The sequence below is a fragment of the Schistocerca americana genome, chromosome 5 (genome assembly GCF_021461395.2).
Source record: "Schistocerca americana isolate TAMUIC-IGC-003095 chromosome 5, iqSchAmer2.1, whole genome shotgun sequence".
Taxonomy (NCBI): Eukaryota; Metazoa; Arthropoda; class Insecta; order Orthoptera; family Acrididae; genus Schistocerca; species Schistocerca americana.
Window position 1 is genome coordinate 682,215,967 of NC_060123.1, and position 17,580 is coordinate 682,233,546.

At 45.6% G+C, this 17,580-nt stretch overlaps 1 protein-coding gene across 1 annotated transcript in view; it reads left to right on the top strand.

The window, feature by feature from the left end:
- LOC124616162 (UDP-glucosyltransferase 2-like) overlaps positions 1-17,580 on the top strand; it is a 52,761-nt gene that overhangs the window by 19,212 nt on the left and 15,969 nt on the right. Inside the window, exon 4 of the mRNA XM_047144442.1 lies at positions 15,592-15,814. Coding sequence (XP_047000398.1) covers positions 15,592-15,814 — 223 coding nt within the window. The remainder of the gene's footprint in view (positions 1-15,591; positions 15,815-17,580) is intronic.

Genomic DNA, 17,580 nt, shown 5'->3' on the forward strand with positions numbered 1-17,580 from the left:
AGGCGTGTTTCTCGGGCGAAACTGGTTTTGACTCCTGCGCGCCCCAGTTTTATTATTTGAGTACACATTCCATCAGAACACTATTCTTAGGTGTTGCAATTCTTCAGCGACGCTCTCCGTGTCTGAAACTGTTAGCGCTACATAGAACACTCTCCTTAACAACGAAATTTTTGTGACAGGTGATGGCTGGAGCCGTAAAGACAGAGGTCAGCGTGCGTAGGTTTCCTATATGTACTATAACCCAGAAATCCTCCGTTCTTTTTTTCTTGTAAGACTTCTGGAAAAGGTAGTTGGTGCTCTTTCTCAAGGTTCATCATGAATTATATATTAAAATGGACATAGTTTAGATGTTCCTGGAACTATTGCAGTTTTTCCTCTCAATAATACATCTGAGTGTAGATAGAAACAAGTTGGTTTAAATTTCGTGGAGTGTAGTCCCTTTTCTTCAAACTATCCCATATGTAAGTTAACCACAACAGGCGACATGCCATCGAATAATTCATAATATTTTTCATCAAACAGGAAAAAAGTCAACATCGGAACAGACTTAAAATGTCACTCAAACATTCGTATAACTTTCCTACGGTAAGTTCGAAGGGTTTACAATATGGGACTGTTGTAAGGAGGGAGAATGTATCGAAACTTACCAGCCGGCCGTTGAGGCCGATCGGTTATAGGCGCTTCAGTCTGGAACCGCGCTGCTGCTACTGTCGCAGGTTCGAATCCTGTCTCGGGAATTTGTGATGTACTTAGGTTAGTTAGTTTTAAGTTTTTCTAAGTCTAGGGGTCTGATGACCTCAGGTGCTAAGTCCCATAATGCTCAGAGCCATTTGAACCATTTGAAACTTACCACAATGTCCGTATCTTATAGCCGTAATCTACTGGGGTAGTGTACAAAATGAGCGGATTTCCGTACGTAGTGTTCACAATTTCCCACTATTCACCGAGAATGCTTTTCGGGTATTTTACCAGCTGGTACTATTACGGAACAGTTTTTCTGGAAACAGTCTCGTAAAATGTGCAAATCAGTAATCAAAACCCCACTTGATCGGAATACTTAATTCACGTCAATAAAAATAATGCGTCACACTGCAAGCCATTGTCGGTAAGCAGCTAATGCAGCCTTTCTATTGTCTTACTCTTAATTCATATTAACATGCAGTGAAGTTTTTGGAAAATGTTAGAAGCACCCTGTGAGGTTGAAATGGATACGGGCATGCTAGAAGCCGTAAGAGAGAGCCGTCCTTAGCGCCAGATTCTTGAAAGGCCCGTGGGAGGGAGGAGTTTCGACTGTCACTGGCCACTGGCCAGTGACAGCTACTGCCAATATACATAAATTCTAAGTTAGAAAGAGACACCAGACATTGACAACTCCTCATTGCCTAGCGAAAGAGCCAAATTCGGCACACGATGGTAGATGGTAGGACACAAGTCATTGGTTAATCAGTCAGGGAAAGGAGATAAGTATTTTGCAAGTATCAGTTGGATCAGACGGTGCTCACAAGATCTGGAATCGAGCAAATCAAAATTCAGTGAGAAACAAAAAACATGGTACTATGAGGCTTACTTGTAATCGACATTACGATTGGAAGTCAAATTGAGATCAAGATCCGAAGTCTCCATCGCCAGGCATCGACGCTGAGAGCCACTGCGGAGTCGCCTAAGCTGATGTACTGGAGACTTGGAAACGTTAGGACTTGGCCACTGGCGAGGGTCGTTGGCTCCACCAATACAGCCACTTCTGCCACCACCTGCAGTATTATCGTGAGATCGCGCAGCAGCCGCGACACGAGATGTAAGGAATTTAGGGTTACCTATTCTTAATCCGATTACTTCAAGTTCCATTCTAAAGACTGGCTTTTTTTTTTCAGCAATGAACAGTATGCTTTCAATTCGCTCACAGGAGAGGCATATTCCCTCCTGTAGTATTGCTTATTTCCATTAACCTTACGATGATTATTAGGCATTTGGCGATTATCAGTAATGTTGTTGCGCGACTGTTAGTAACATGTCACATATGCCAAGGATTTAATGTTGCCAGATGTTGTCATTTATTTATGTATGATTATATCATGATAATGTTGCCAGAGGTTGCCACTTGTTTAGTAATCGTTTTTATTGTAATAAGTCAGACTAATTAGAACGCTGTATCATTTAATAGTCATAGATTTTTCTGGTCACAATTTTGGAAGGTAAATTTGCGTATTTTTATTGATGCTAGCCATAATTCGTCTGCATTTTCAAGCCTAGCACATATTTTTTAATCGAGGCCTGTCAGAAATGAACTGATTTAACTGGAGCGTCCGATCTATAAGCAGCAGCGCGCACCGACGGTATGTAAGTGTGTCAATATTACTACCCACGTGTCTTTCTTGTGTACAGTAGCAAATCCATTGGTCACGGTGGAACAGCTGCTCGTGTTATAATACCTTTAACGACTTTATGTACCAAGGCTGACTCACTGAGACGGGTCATCATTCTTCTGTCAATGTTATCGTACGATCGAAATCTATCTGAGTGTAGACACCTTCAACCAAAAGACCGAAAATCATCTTACTATAGTCCACACGTCACGTTAGGATTGTAGCATTGGCCTTGTCTGCTAGCAGAATTAGAGTTTCTATGTCTTCCTCAAAAGTTGTCAGTACTACTCGTTCTTGGCATGTGCTCTACAGGTTTCATGGCAGACCTCTCTTGCTGTTTCCTGTGGGGGTGAAGCTGCATCAAGCTCCATAGAGCTCATGTAACCTGCTAGTGGTAACATTTTTTGGAGTTGGCTTGAAAATAAGCCCATTGATAAGAATCATCACTGTATCCACGTCCAGATGTTCGTCAGTGATATTGGTTAGTGTACAGTTCCCTCCATCTTATCTTGCCTTATTGTATAAATGAACAAATTTTGCTTTCTGGTGTGCAGTCGCTTACAACTGCAATCATTCTGCCGTATGTCAACCCATACCGAAGAATCCGCAGACAGTATAGCCGCCATGTGAAAATGGAACATCGTTTAAAGTTTAGTATTTGTCAGGATTGCACGGTGCATAATACCGATCGGTGCTGTCGTATGTTCAATTTTGGCTAACGAAGGTGCAACTTGTTCACCTCGACATCTTGTTAGGAAAGTTAGCCTACAAAAATGGTTCAAATGGCTCTGAGCACTATGCGACTTAACTTCTGAGGTCATCAGTCGCCTAGAACTTAGAACTAATGAAACCTAACTAACCTAAGGACATCACACACATCCATGCCCGAGGCAGGATTCGAACCTGCGACCGTAGCGGTCGCTCGGTTCCAGACTGTAGCGCCTAGAGCGGCACGGCCACTCCGGCCGGCAGTTAGCCTACATCCGTAGGTTGTGGAAGATAGCCTCCCCGTAGAGAGAAGTGATGCGAACTCTCAGGTTTTCTCGGCGCGGTTGATTGATAGCATGCCTCAGCGTATTCAGCCGAGTTGTTGTTTCCATTTTACACACACTACTTCGTCCGTCGATCTTGTCGTCATCTTCAGCTGCAGCGAGTTGTGCGGTTACTTGTTTTCGCTGCCTGGACTCTACAGCGAGCATAGCTCGGAGCACCTGAACAAACGACCGGGTCGGTCGTGAAAACATTGGACATAAAATAGAAAAAACAACTCGGCTGAACGCGTTTAATCGCATCATTACATGAAAATGTATCGATATTTCGTCAAGATCAGGACTGATTATATATTTTTCAACTACTCTGTAAATCAAACTATTTAGAACACAAATGGGAAATATGTAAATTATGACACGATTTCATGATTCAATTCGAGTATAAAATGAAGTGAAAAACGCGAGCAATAAATGCGAAATATTCGAACCGAAAACAAAATATATTCCATTCCCATTCGAGCGGTTTTTGCGATGCTTCATTACAAACTTTCCTTTAAGACGACATTATTCACTTAGAATTCAAAGGCCTAATGTGAGGTATGGGAGAGTGATGAAACTTGGAACACTTGGCAGACTTCTGCCTCCAGGCAGCCTTCTGATAGAACATTAATATCTCTTCTAATTGCCGCGCAGGGCACCCGCGTGGTCTCAGGCGCCTTGTCACGGTTCGCGCGGCTCCCCCTGTCGGAGGTTCGAGTCCTTCCTCGGGAATGGGTGTGAGTGTTGTCCTTAGCCTAAGTTAAAGTTAGATTAAACAGTGTGTAAGCTTAGGGACCGATGACCGCAGCAGTTTGGTCCCATAAGATCTTACCACAAATTTCCAAACCAATTTCCTATTATTCCGCTCGGAAACGATAGTATTCATCTCATGCGTGCTGCAGTCTTTACCTAAAAAATTCACAAATTAAGGTTTCTCTAAAACCAAGGCACAAAGTGGCCATGTACCTAGGAACAAATATGCTACTCAAACTCAAAAGTGTTGTAATCTAGAAAATCTTATCGATACTGTATTTAAGAGTTTATGTGTTACATTTTTACCCTAGCATACAAAAAATCTGTAAGTGAAACCAAATTAAGAAGAAGAATTAACAAAATACAGTTTCAAGTTAAAACCAATTCAAGGAGAGACCAGGTCCTCTTTTCCAACAAATTTAATGTTACTAATGTAGTCGCTGAAAGCTGTTTGATGTAGACTGCACATGATATGTAATTTTAACTGATGCTATGATGTTTTCTGTATGAATGAAGAGCTCCAAACACACGTGCACTTACGGGAAGAGCGATTTTTATGTGACGCTGAATGTATTCATCGTGTGACGATGACCTGGCACTTTGAACAATTGCCATGAGTTTCAGTCGTTGCTATGCGGTGTTTGGGGCCTGTCTTTTAATTTGGCATAAACGGCCATTAGACTTAATGAGATGTTGCATCACTGTTGTTCAAAATTACGTCATTTGCTACTGTTAAAACAATGGCACCTCAGAAACTGGGCGACTGTCTTGTTTACAACAAGAGTTTAAAGAAACAATGTTTTGAAAGAAATCAAAATTTTGCGTAAAATTTTTCGTTGGATGAAAATCGTGAAGGCCTAACGCAACAATAATGCCACAAATCGCTCCTTCATCTTTTGGTAATAATTCACCTTCAGGAAAGACTTTTTACAGTTGGTTTGTAGATTTTCGTTGCGGTAGCGTTTCCGTCAGCGACGAAATCCGTGAGAGCTGACCAAATTCCGGTGGTGTTTCAAATACAATCTATGCTGAGCGGAACATTGTCGGCAGGTGACGTACTATGACATGCAGGGATACTTAGGCATATCGAACACTGCCATAGGTAGTATCGGTTTTGCAGTAATTTAACTGGGAAAATAATCAGTTCCCGTTGGACTCTGGATATTCCATCAAAGTTAGAAACAGGCTCATGTCAACTGCTACAAGAAAATCCTCATAACTTATACCAAGATAATGCAAAATCCGAAAACAACATCGTAAGTGAATGTGGGTGTATTCGGAAGAGCCGGAAACTAAGAAGTACTCAACTACACTCCTGGAAATTGAAATAAGAACACCGTGAATTCATTGTCCCAGGAAGGGGAAACTTTATTGACACATTCCTGGGGTCAGATACATCACATGATCACACTGACAGAACCACAGGCACATAGACGCAGGCAACAGAGCATGCACAATGTCGGCACTAGTACAGTGTATATCCACCTTTCGCAGCAATGCAGGCTGCTATTCTCCCATGGAGACGATCGTAGAGATGCTGGATGTAGTCCTGTGGAACGGCTTGCCATGCCATTTCCACCTGGCGCCTCAGTTGGACCAGCGTTCGTGCTGGACGTGCAGACCGCGTGAGACGACGCTTCCTCCAGTCCCAAACATGCTCAATGGGGGACAGATCCGGAGATCTTGCTGGCCAGGGTAGTTGACTTACACCTTCTAGAGCACGTTGGGTGGCACGGGATACATGCTGACGTGCATTGTCCTGTTGGAACAGCAAGTTCCCTTGCCGGTCTAGGAATGGTAGAACGATGGGTTCGATGACGGTTTGGATGTACCGTGCACTATTCAGTGTCCCCTCGACGATCACCAGTGGTGTACGGCCAGTGTAGGAGATCGCTCCCCACACCATGATGCCGGGTGTTGGCCCTGTGGGCCTCGGTCGTATGCAGTCCTGATTGTGGCGCTCACCTGCACGGCGCCAAACACGCATACGACCATCATTGGCACCAAGGCAGAAGCGACTCTCATCGCTGAAGACGACACGTCTCCATTCGTCCCTCCATTCACGCCTGTCGCGACACCACTGGTGGCGGGCTGCACGATGTTGGGGCGTGAGCGGAAGACGGCCTAACGGTGTGCGGGACCGTAGCCCAGCTTCATGGAGACGGTTGCGAATGGTCCTCGCCGATACCCCAGGAGCAACAGTGTCCCTAATTTGCTGGGAAGTGGCGGTGCGGTCCCCTACGGCACTGCGTAGGATCCTACGGTCTTGGAGTGCATCCGTGCGTCGCTGCGGTCCGGTCCCAGGTCGACGGGCACGTGCACCTTCCGCCGACCACTGGCGACAACATCGATGTACTGTGGAGACCTCACGCCCCACGTGTTGAGCAATTCGGCGGTACGTCCATCCGGCCTCCCGCATGCCCACTATACGCCCTCGCTCAAAGTCCGTCAACTGCACATACGGTTCACGTCCACGCTGTCGCGGCATGCTACCAGTGTTAAAGACTGCGATGGAGCTCCGCATGCCACGGCAAACTGGCTGACACTGACGGCGGCGGTGCACAAATGCTGCGCAGCTAGCGCCATTCGACGGCCAACACCGCGGTTCCAGGTGTGTCCGCTGTGCCGTGCGTGTGATCATTGCTTGTACAGCCCTCTCGCAGTGTCCGGAGCAAGTATGGTGGGTCTGACACACCGGTGTCAATGTGTTCTTTTTTCCATTTCCAGGAGTGTATTTGGTAGCTCGAAGATGAACTGCAAACAACAGAAATAGGTCGTTCACCAAGAGGCGAAGGAAGAAATGGAATTATCGTCTCGTTGCCCTATTCACCCTATCTACCGCCTGGTGGCTTATTCTGTTGCCTTATGTGACTGAAAACAGTTGTGAATAGCGACTTTCACCACCTAAAAGCAGTTGCTGAATGCTTCTAAAACAATGTGCCTACGTGAGGTGGGAATATCAGAGTAAACAAAATTTTTCAACAACTAGCCCGAACCCAATTTTTAAGGCAAACGCTTTGAGAAAAAATACAACAGTTTACATATCAAAAAAAACTTTTTCAATCATTAATTCTGTAACATTTTTAAGTGCGTCCGTCGTATGTTGTTTACGCAAAAAGAACCTAACTATTCATACCGTCAGACACCCATCTCATAATACTCATTTTAGGCTCCTCTACTATCTGTATAACTTACAACATCGTGTACCAACCCTCCACTGTGTACAGGCAGAAGTCGACATCTCTTCCCGGAATTGATGCCGAGGACGAAAAGGAAAATAAGACAGAACATGCAAAAGGGTGTTTTTACCGCAAACATATCACGACTAAAGACGATAAATACTACTTAGCGTATCTGCGGGAACTTTAACAGCACACTTCCACCTTTAACAGTGAGATAATTACTGTGCACTTCTGCGATAGTTTAATCGGTTGAAACGAGGCCATAACAAAAGCTTTTTTACATATCTCCCAGGTGTCTGTGTGCACCACTTTCTCATAACTGATTGCTATTGATGTCGGCCTGATGCAATGTCTCGTTACTGAAATAATTTCACAAAAAAAAAAGAAGCCACTAGTTTAGCTTCCAGCCGAACTGTAGATGGTTAGAAATGGAGAACGCGATCTCACTGGAGAGGATAGGGAAGGAAAGGCGTCTTGGCCAAGTTTCCTCTCACTCAATCGGCGGGGAGTCTAAACCACGAAGACGCGTAAACGGTTCTGCTGCCCAGCACAACCACATTAACTCAGCTCTACACCACTTCACGCTGTCTGCTGATACAGGGTCGCGAACAGCTGAAAATGTGAAAGCGTTCCCTGTACGCGTAGGTGGGACGTGGCAATAAAATGAAACATGCACCGTATTTGTACCAGCGACAACAGCTAGTGGTTTAAGTAGACATAGCTCTTACATTTACAAGAAAAAAATCTAGTGGGGGCGTTTGGTAATTTCCATTTACTGTAAGTGAATAGTGTCTGACTTTTTCTGTCGACGGGACGATATGTGCAGAAAGTGGCACCCTCGTTTCACTGATAGCGGTCCTCCTCTTATTCTTAAAGCGTGCGGCGTCGTTCCACCGGCACCATTTGGAACACCAGTTATGATTCTACTGCTCTCGAAAGACAACACAGGATCCGCAAAATTAAACACCACAGGGGATCTGGTTTGAATGCTGTCTCTGGACAAATGTTCGCAGGAGGCCAACGCAATTAATAGTTTAGCCAGCGTAAGAGAGCAAGCTGCCATTCGTCACACCAAATCTAAATTCAGTTTAATTCATCTAATATTCTCCTGCAGTTACTCATAGAGGACACCCTTCCGTACGCTACAGCTTCATCAGCAGACAGTCCGAGATTGCTGCTTACCCTATCTGGATCCTTTGTGTACATGGAAAACAAAAGAGGTCCTATCAAAGTCCCTGGGGCACTACTGACAATACCCTTGTTTGTGATAGACAGTCGCATATGTGAGAACCTAATTCATATGCTCAGACCTTCGTTAACAGTCTGTAGTGTGACATGTAACAAAAGATTTCCTGAAATCTAGAAATATGGAATCAGCCTATTACCCTAATCTATGGTTCCCCGGACATGATGCGAGGTAAGGCGAACTCCAAGTTTCGGACGAGCCATACTTGCTACATCCCTTTTTATTGGTGGATTTAAGCTATTCCCCTTCAAGGAAATATATTCAAACTTGGAACAAGCTGAAGAACTGTGCAGCAAACGGACGTTCAGGATGCTGGTTTGTAATATTGATACAGACGGGAGTCACGTGCGCTTTTGGGAACTCTCTTGGAGCAAGAGATTCGATACAAATAGAAGATAATTACGCGGCTTATGCCGATGATTACTCTTTGTAAAAGCGAATTGGGTTTCCATACCCGCGCGGGGTAGCCGTGCGGTTTGGGTCGCCTTGCCACGATTCGTGGGGCTCCCCCCGTTGGAGGTTCGAGTCCTCCCTCGGGAATGGGTTTGTGTGTCGTCTTTAGTTCAAATGGTTCAAATGGCTCTGAGCACTATGGGACTTAACAGCTGTGGTCATCAGTCCCCTAGAACTTAGAACTACTTAAACCTAACTAACCTAAGGACATAACACAACACCCAGTTATCACGAGGCAGAGAAAATACCTGACCACGCCGGGAATCGAAACCGGGAACCCGGGCGCGGGAAGCGAGAACGCTACCGCATGACCACGAGCTGCGGACAATAGTGTCTTTAGTTAAGTTAGATTAAATAGTGAGTAAGCTTAGGGACCGATGATCTCAGCAGTTTGGTCCCATATGAACTTACCACAAATTTCCAAAAAATTGTGTTTCCTTCTGGACCTGTCGACTTACCCATGTTCTACCATTACAGCTGCTTTTCAACGCCATAGAAGCCTGTTTACATGTCTTTCAGACTGTCAAACGATGGTATATCTGTGCAATCCTCTTATGTAAATGTTGTTTTAAACGTGAAATTTAAATTACAGGCACAAGAATGGTCTGCGGATGACTGGACAGAAGAAGCCTTCGACGCGCTTAGCGATTTCACGTTCGATCAAAATGTTCCCTTGTTCTCGACAAGATGTTTCGCTAACGTATATCCGCAGTTTCTAACTGCTTCATGCATCAGTCTTTTAGAAACGCACGAATTTCTATTGCGTTTTGCCTGTCGACATATCGGAATTCTATTTTGAACCGAGAATGCAAGTCCCTATTTTCTTAGCTTTCTCCTAATTTTGTGCTACAATCAAGCTTTACCCACAATTCTTCTACGTCCATCACACTGAAATTAAATGTCGTTCATTCATTGTTTAAGTGGGATGCTAACAACTGCTTAATTGCCCTCTCTGGCAAAAAATCTGTCCTACCCTTCTTGACTCACTCATTAACTTTATTAAGCATCGTGAGTATGACGACATCGTGATGACCAGTCCCCACTGCAGTGTTACGGTAGCAGAACGACGCTGTGCCTTGCATGCAAAGTCAAATAACGAGGATGGCTACATAGAACTGTTGTCGAAAATATTGCATGGACCTTTGGATAGGCAACCTGACATACATCTTCCACATTTGGAGCGGATTACGCGAATTGCCTATCTTAAGGTGCATGAAATTTTCTTCAACCCACTTTCTTCTGTCCACTCCTGAGTATGAGATGGGAAAGGGGCGGTGGGAAACGTGTAGGGTATGTTACCAGCATGATGGCCATTTTGAAGGTCCCCATTTTTAACGTGACTGACAGTTTTCCATTGGAAAGGGGTAATCTAGATATTAAGTAGACAGCGATTTATTCTAGAAAAAAATGATGGTTATATTTTTGAGCATATGTTTAATCACTCTCTGTTTACGACTGATGTTTCTACCTTGCAGGTGACACGAAAGCTGATAGTGTGAACACACTCCGCATGCGTTGAAATCGTCCTGACATCAGGACAGAGGAGAACTCGTGTCGACGCAGAGGCTCCCAACCAACGCCACACTAGCAGACCACCCATTACCTAGAGTGCAATGAGGAAACTTCACACGAAATTCCGTGAAGGTGTATGTGCCGCAGACAAACAGAAATCTATTCGATTGAACCCATTTTGCAGCGAGATGCAGCGAAAACTGCACTCTGAATTTCCACTGAGCGATTTCGGAAATGCGGTTGCTGTTGCATCATCCGTAGCCGTTTCTGATCGCCCAGTTTTCGGTTTGCCCGCGATGCTCAGTTTCACAGAGTTCTGCGGTAATTTTCTCCACCGCACTAATCAGGTTGAAATGTAGTGTCGTAACACAGGTGCTGCCCTCTCCTGATATCGGGACGATCTCATTTGTGTTAAGGCCACCAGCTTTGATGTTACCTGCAAGGAAGAAACATCAGTCATACCTGGAGGATGACTTTCTGAAACGAACAGCATCACTCATTGTAATTTGCTATCTATTTACTATTTCTCCACTTGAAAATTGCTAGTTCTATCAAAAAGGCTGCTTCCAAAATGACCGCCATGTTGATAACACAATCTCACAGGTGTCTCTCTCCCTCCCTCCCCTCCCCCCCTTCTTCCCATCTCATATCACTTCAAATTTTTGTTTACACACCCGTTTTTATTTTAAAAGGGTGATTCCACACTTATTATGTACCTGGTAGTTTCTGCGACATAAATCTCGGTTATGAACATGATACTAAAACTCTAGAAGAAGGATAGAGAGTAAATTTTGCCAAAGGAGAGCACTATTTAACTACTGTTAAGTTGGTTCAAGTGGAATATTTAGCAGACAAGGAGAGGGATGCGTAGGACTGACTACAAAAGTGTGGGCTCGGGCCGTTGTGACCGAGCGGTTCTAGGCGCTTCAGTCGAGAACCGCGCTGCTGCTGCTACGGTCGCAGGCTCGAATCCTGCCTCAGACATGGATGTTTGTGATGTCCTTTAGCTACGTTTAAGAAGTTCTTAGTCTAGGGGAATGATGACATCAGATGTTAAGTCCCATAGTGCTTAGAGCAATTTGAACCATTTTAGAACAAAGTGTGGAACGCTGCTTCAAAACAGTCTTCGGACTGAAGACCACAACAGAGACAGTAATACAAAATTGTCAAGGCTTTCGTGGCCATTTCTTGACGAACTGTCTGTTGGCTTCTGTCTCGGGTTCTCCGGGCGACGTTCGTCTGATGATTTTTCTGACTTTTGTCTAGCACGAGTCACTGGCCAAGGTTTCACTCTCCATTGCTGGTGGTGGACTGGAGCCGATTTCGCGGCCGCAAACTACATGTACCTGGCGTGCCAACGTCCGAGGGCTTCTCCGCGGACATTTCCGGTGCGCTTATCTTCCTACCTGCAACGATTGTTCGCTGCAGCACAGGAAGCCAGGATCCGTTTACCTTGAGGTTTTCTCTTTCTTATTCAAGCTTTTGTCGTGTTTGTGAATTTCTACAGCTTTTCTGAACAAGCGGCTGTGCTAGCTCTTCTATACAGCCAGAATTTCCGTGTCGGCAAATTTTACTACGTGGTCGGTCTCTCACAGCGAGTGTTCTGCCACAACCGATTTCTCCACACCTGCCCCAACCTGAAATGTCGTTTGTGTTCTGTAATCCTGGTGTTGATCGATCGTACAGTCATTACAACGTGAACTTTTCCGCATGTGCATGGTATGCGGTATATTCCTGGCATTGCAAGTTGGTCCCTTTTCTCCTTTGTCGATCTGAAATACTTCTTGATTTTCTTTGTCGGTTTGTAAATAGCCTTTACGCCGTGTTTGCGCAATATACGGCCGATTCTATCCGTCACTCTGGGAAAGTATGGCAGAAAGGCCGTATCCGACATTACATTTTCTGATTTCTCACTTCGCCGAGACTTTGGCTCTGTTATGCTTCTAATATCACTTGTGGAGTACCCGTTACTCCTCAGAACACTCTCGACGCGTTGTATTCCGCATCTGAGGTGCTGTGGCTCACTTATTCGTCTTTCCCGGGTTACGAGCGTCTTAATCCTGCCTCTTTGCTGGCTCGGGTGGTGATTTGATAGTCTGTGCAGGTATCAGTCCGCGTGTGTAGGTTTTCGATACACGCAGTGTTCCAGGTTTTCACCATCCCTCGTGAGCAGCAGATCAAGAAATGGTAGTATTTTGTCCTTCTCTACTTCCATAGTAAATTATATGTCGTCATGGAGACTGATCAAGTGTCTTAGGGAGTCACGAGCTATTCTTCACCATGGCTCCACACCACGAAAGTATCATCGACGTATCTGTATCACACCGTAGGTCTGCAAGTCGCCAAGTCCAGTGCCTGTACTTCGAAGTGTTCCATGAAGAAGTTGGCCACCACTGGACCAAGAGGACTACCCATGGCGACGCCTCCCGGCTGTTCGTAAAATTGCCATTCCACGTGAAAGAGCTCGTGGTGAGACGTGCATGAAAGAGCTTTGTGATGTCTTGAAGGAAGATGGAACCGATGTGCTCCAAAAAGTCACTGGGTGGCACTTTTATAAACAAAGAAACAACATCAAAGCTGACCAGGACGTCGTTTGGCGAAAGTTTTAGTTTCTTCAGCTTCTCAAAGAAATGTCATGAGTCCTTGATGTATGCGTCAATCTTCTCCACGTGCGGATGGAGCAGGCCAGGTGTGCCAGGAGCACTGACAATCGGTCTTAGTGGAACGTTTTTCTTATGGATCTTAGGTAATCCATACAGCGGCTGGTCCCGGCGGAGGTTCGAGTCCTCCCTCGGGCATGGATCTGTGTGTTTGTCCTTAGGATAATTTATGTTAACTAGTGTGTAAGCTTAGGGACTGATGACCTTAGCAGTTAAGTCCCATAAAATTTCACACACATTTGAAAAATTTTAATCCATACAGCCGAGGTGGTAGGACTTCTGTGTCGCGCAGATTCCTCTGTAAATCCGTCGACAGAGAAGACGTCTTGATTAACCGACTCGTATTCCATGTGATACGCTGTGTCGGTTTTAGGTGCGTCGACGGATCTAATAGGCCCCAAATCTTCTACTCATAATCTTCGATCTTCAATACGATGGTTGCATTTCCCTTATCGACAGGCAGTAGCAATCGGCTGTAAAAGAGCACTCGCTGTGTGAGACCGACCACGTAGTAAAATTCGCCGACACGGAAGTTCTGGCCGTAGAGAAGAACTGTCACACCAGCTTGATCAGAGAAGCTGTAGAAATAAACAAACACGAGAAGAGCTTCAACAAGAAAGAGGAAAGCCTCAAGGTAAACGGATCCTCGCTCCCCGAGCTGCAGTCAACAATCGTCGGAGGTAGCATGGGAACCGCACCGGAAATGACCGCGGAAAAGCCCTCGGACGTTGGCGTGCCAAGTACGAGAGTCACTCCAAAAGAAATGCATACTATTTTTTTTAAATCCATCTTTTATTCTACATGTTTGAAAGTTTTATAGTGTGTAGATACAACCTTTAGGAACAATATTTTCACTTCTCCACATAATTTCCATCCCTCTCAACTGCCTTACGCCATCTTGGAACTAGCGCCTGTATACCCGCACGGCAAAATTCTGGACCAATCTGTTGGAGCCACTGTTTGGCAGCGTGCACAAGGGAGTCATCATCTTCAAACCATGTTCCACGAAGAGAGTCTTTCCGTATCCCAAAGAGATGATAGTCACATGGAGCCAGGTCAGGACTGTAAGGCGGATGTTTTAGTGTTGTTCATCCGAGTTTTGCTATCGCTTCCATGGTTTTATTGACTGACATGTGGCCGTGCATTGTCGTGTAACAGCAAAACACCCTGCTTTTGCCGATGTGGTCGAACACGACTCAGTCGAGCTTGAAGTTTCTTCATTGTCGTCACATGAGCATCAGAATTTATGGTGGTTCCAATTGGCATGATGTCCACAAGCAAGAGTCCTTCGGAATCGAAAAACACCGTAGCCATAACTTTTCCAGCAGAAGGTGTGGTTTTGAATTATTTTATTTATTGGGTGAATTTGCATGATTACACTCCATTGATTGCCTCTTCGTCTATGGTGAAAAATGGTGGAGCCATGTTTCATCACCTGTCACAATTCTTCCAAGAAATTAATCTCCACCATTCTCGTACTGTCCCAAAAGTTCACTGCATACCGTTTTTCTTGTTTCTTTGTGAGACACTGTCAACATCCTGGGACCCACCTGTCACAACCCTTATTTAACGCCAACACTTTCAGTATTCTGCAAACACTTCCTTCCCCTATCCCAACGTAGCGTGACAATTCGTTCACTGTGATGCATCTTTCAGCAGTCACCAATTTGTAAACTCTCTTCACAGTGTCTGGAGTGTGTGCAGCACGAGGCCTGCCGCTGCGAGGACAATCCTCAAGATTGCCGTGCCAGCTTTCATCACGTAACCTGCTTGCCCACCGACTAACTGTACTGCGATCGACAGCAGCATTCCATACACCTTTTTCAATCTCTTCTGGAAGTTTCCCACTGTCTCGTTTCACAGCACAGGAATTCTATGACAGCACGTTGCTTCTGACGAACGTCAAGTGTAGCAGCCATCTTGAAGACATACTGTGACGGTGCCACTCACGGGAACAGGCTGAACTAAGTTTGAAAACAAGCGGGAAGGATGTATCTACACAGTGTAAAACTTTCACACATGCAGAATGAAAACTGTATTTTTACAAAAATAGTGTGTATTTCTTTTGGAGTGACTCTCGTACATATAGTCTGCGGCCGCGAACTCGGATCCAGTCTATCACCAGCAATGGAGGATGAAACTTTGAGAACGCCAGCGACTCGTGCTGGCGAAACGTCAGAAAAATCATCAGACGAATGTCGGCGGAAGAACCTGAGACAGAAGCCTACAGGAAGTTTGTCAGAGACAGTAATTCTGGGAAAGGGCTCACTGAAAAAAGATGGGACCCGCAACCTGCATGCTCAATCAAAGTCAAAGTCTATCACACAGGTTTTCTTGCCCCTGACGCAACACGAGACAACCCCTAGCAACTCAGCGGCTGGTGCTTCTCTGCAGGAGCTGCAGCGGTTCCTGGACGGCAGCCCGCAGGGGGTGGTGTTCTTCAGCCTGGGCACCATGGTGCGCTGCGACACGTTCTCGCCGGACAAGATGGCCGCGCTGCTGGCCGTGTTCTCGGCGCTGCCGCAGCGCGTGCTGTGGAGGGTCGACCCGGCCAAGCTGCCGCCGCTCCCGGCCAACGTGCTCGCGCGCAAGTGGATGCCGCAGAACGACGTGCTCAGTGAGTAGTAACACTGTACTCTGGGAGGACCTGGAAGGAGCCCTTGCCACGGGTACAGTGGTTCCACTTGGTGTACGAGTGTTGTGTTTCACTGCCTAATTTACACGTTGCTTTTGGCGCGCAAGAAGAGTCAACGGACTTGCGGAGACTGCTTACCTCCCTATTCCCAGCCCATCTCTGAACGCTGCACGAATGAAAAGTGGATGTGAACATGGTGTCTCACCCTACCTATTATAGGCGTGTAGGGGATGTAGAGGGGACGTAGTAAATAAAGTTCTGGTACACCGACTGGACGTAAAATAAGTCAGAAGATCGGATCGTTTCCAAATGTCCGATTTCATAATACAGTAGGTAATGGTAGAGCGACAAAGTGCAGTTCTCGAAAACGTTTCCAGGAACACCTTAGTCCATCACGTAGCGGGTGGTTAAAATTAATTGCAACTATTCACGAAGTGTGGGTTGTAATTATCGTACGGCAGCGAAACGTGGTAGGTACGCTAATATGGTAATGCGGAACCGATTTACGCTGGAAAAAAATAGTTCTTACTTTGACCACCAGGTGCAAATCTGGTGCTGTGACTGCGAGGAAGACGTATAGAAGCTGGCCGTTATGGCCGAGCGGTTCTAGGCGCTACAGTCTGGAACCGCGCGACCGCTACGGTCGCTGGTTCGAATCCTGCCTCGGGCATGGGTGTGTGTCATGTCCTTAGGTTAGTTAGGTTTAAGTAGTTCTACTTTCTAGGGGACTGATGACCATAGCAGTTAAGTCCCATAGTGCTCAGAGCCATTTAAACCATTTTGTGAAGAAGACGCATAGAGATGATTCTGTATGTAATAGATTACGAACCGGATGTGGGCAGATAAGGCCCAATAAGAGAGAAAGGAAAGCGTCGATTTTATTATTAACCACCGCTTGGACAGTTTGCTCAATATGAGCACTGGAAACGTCGACCAGATGTTACATCCGTAAAACGACGTGATCAACAGCTGCTTGCCGCAGTTCCGATAGAATCCGAGCAACGTCTTCCTGGCTCTCAGGTCGGGTAGAGACTAAACGCGTCCCCGGTAACGCGTTGTTTTAGACATCCACAGAGCCAGAAGTCCCGTCGCTGCAGATCAAATGATCTTGCAGATCATGTATCAGGAAGCCATCTGGGGATAGTACGTTCACGGAAGGCTGCATGAAACAGATCTTTCAGTGGGTGAACGACATGAGGTGCTCCCCTATCTTGAATGAAAACTGTGATTTCCACACAGTTGCGCTCTTCCAAAGCAGGAATCCCATACACCTGACTGGCCGTCTGGGTGTATTCTCTTCAATGAAGAACGGACGGAGAGTAAAGCTATTTGTGAACCCACAACACAGAGTCATAAACGGCGTGTGCAGTGGCTATTTGTGGACAACATTCTGTTTAATAGCACCCCAAAATTAGCCGTTTTGTGTATTGACTGAATCCTGCAGTGTAAAAATGCCACGTCCTTCCATACAATATTGGCCGGCCACACATCATCAACTTAGATCCGTGTTAAGAAAATTCAGAACGTTGCTGCGGGTCATTAGGTTTCGGCTACTGTACCATCTGGATCTTGTACGGGTAGCATTGTAAAATAGACCGCAAAACGTCCGTAGTGGGATAGGCAATTCTGGTGACGCTCCACGAGCACCGGTACTCAGATGGCTCTGACCACTATGGGACTTAACATCTTAGGTCATCAGTCCCCTAGACTTGAAACTACTTAAACCTAACTAAGCTAAGGACAGCACA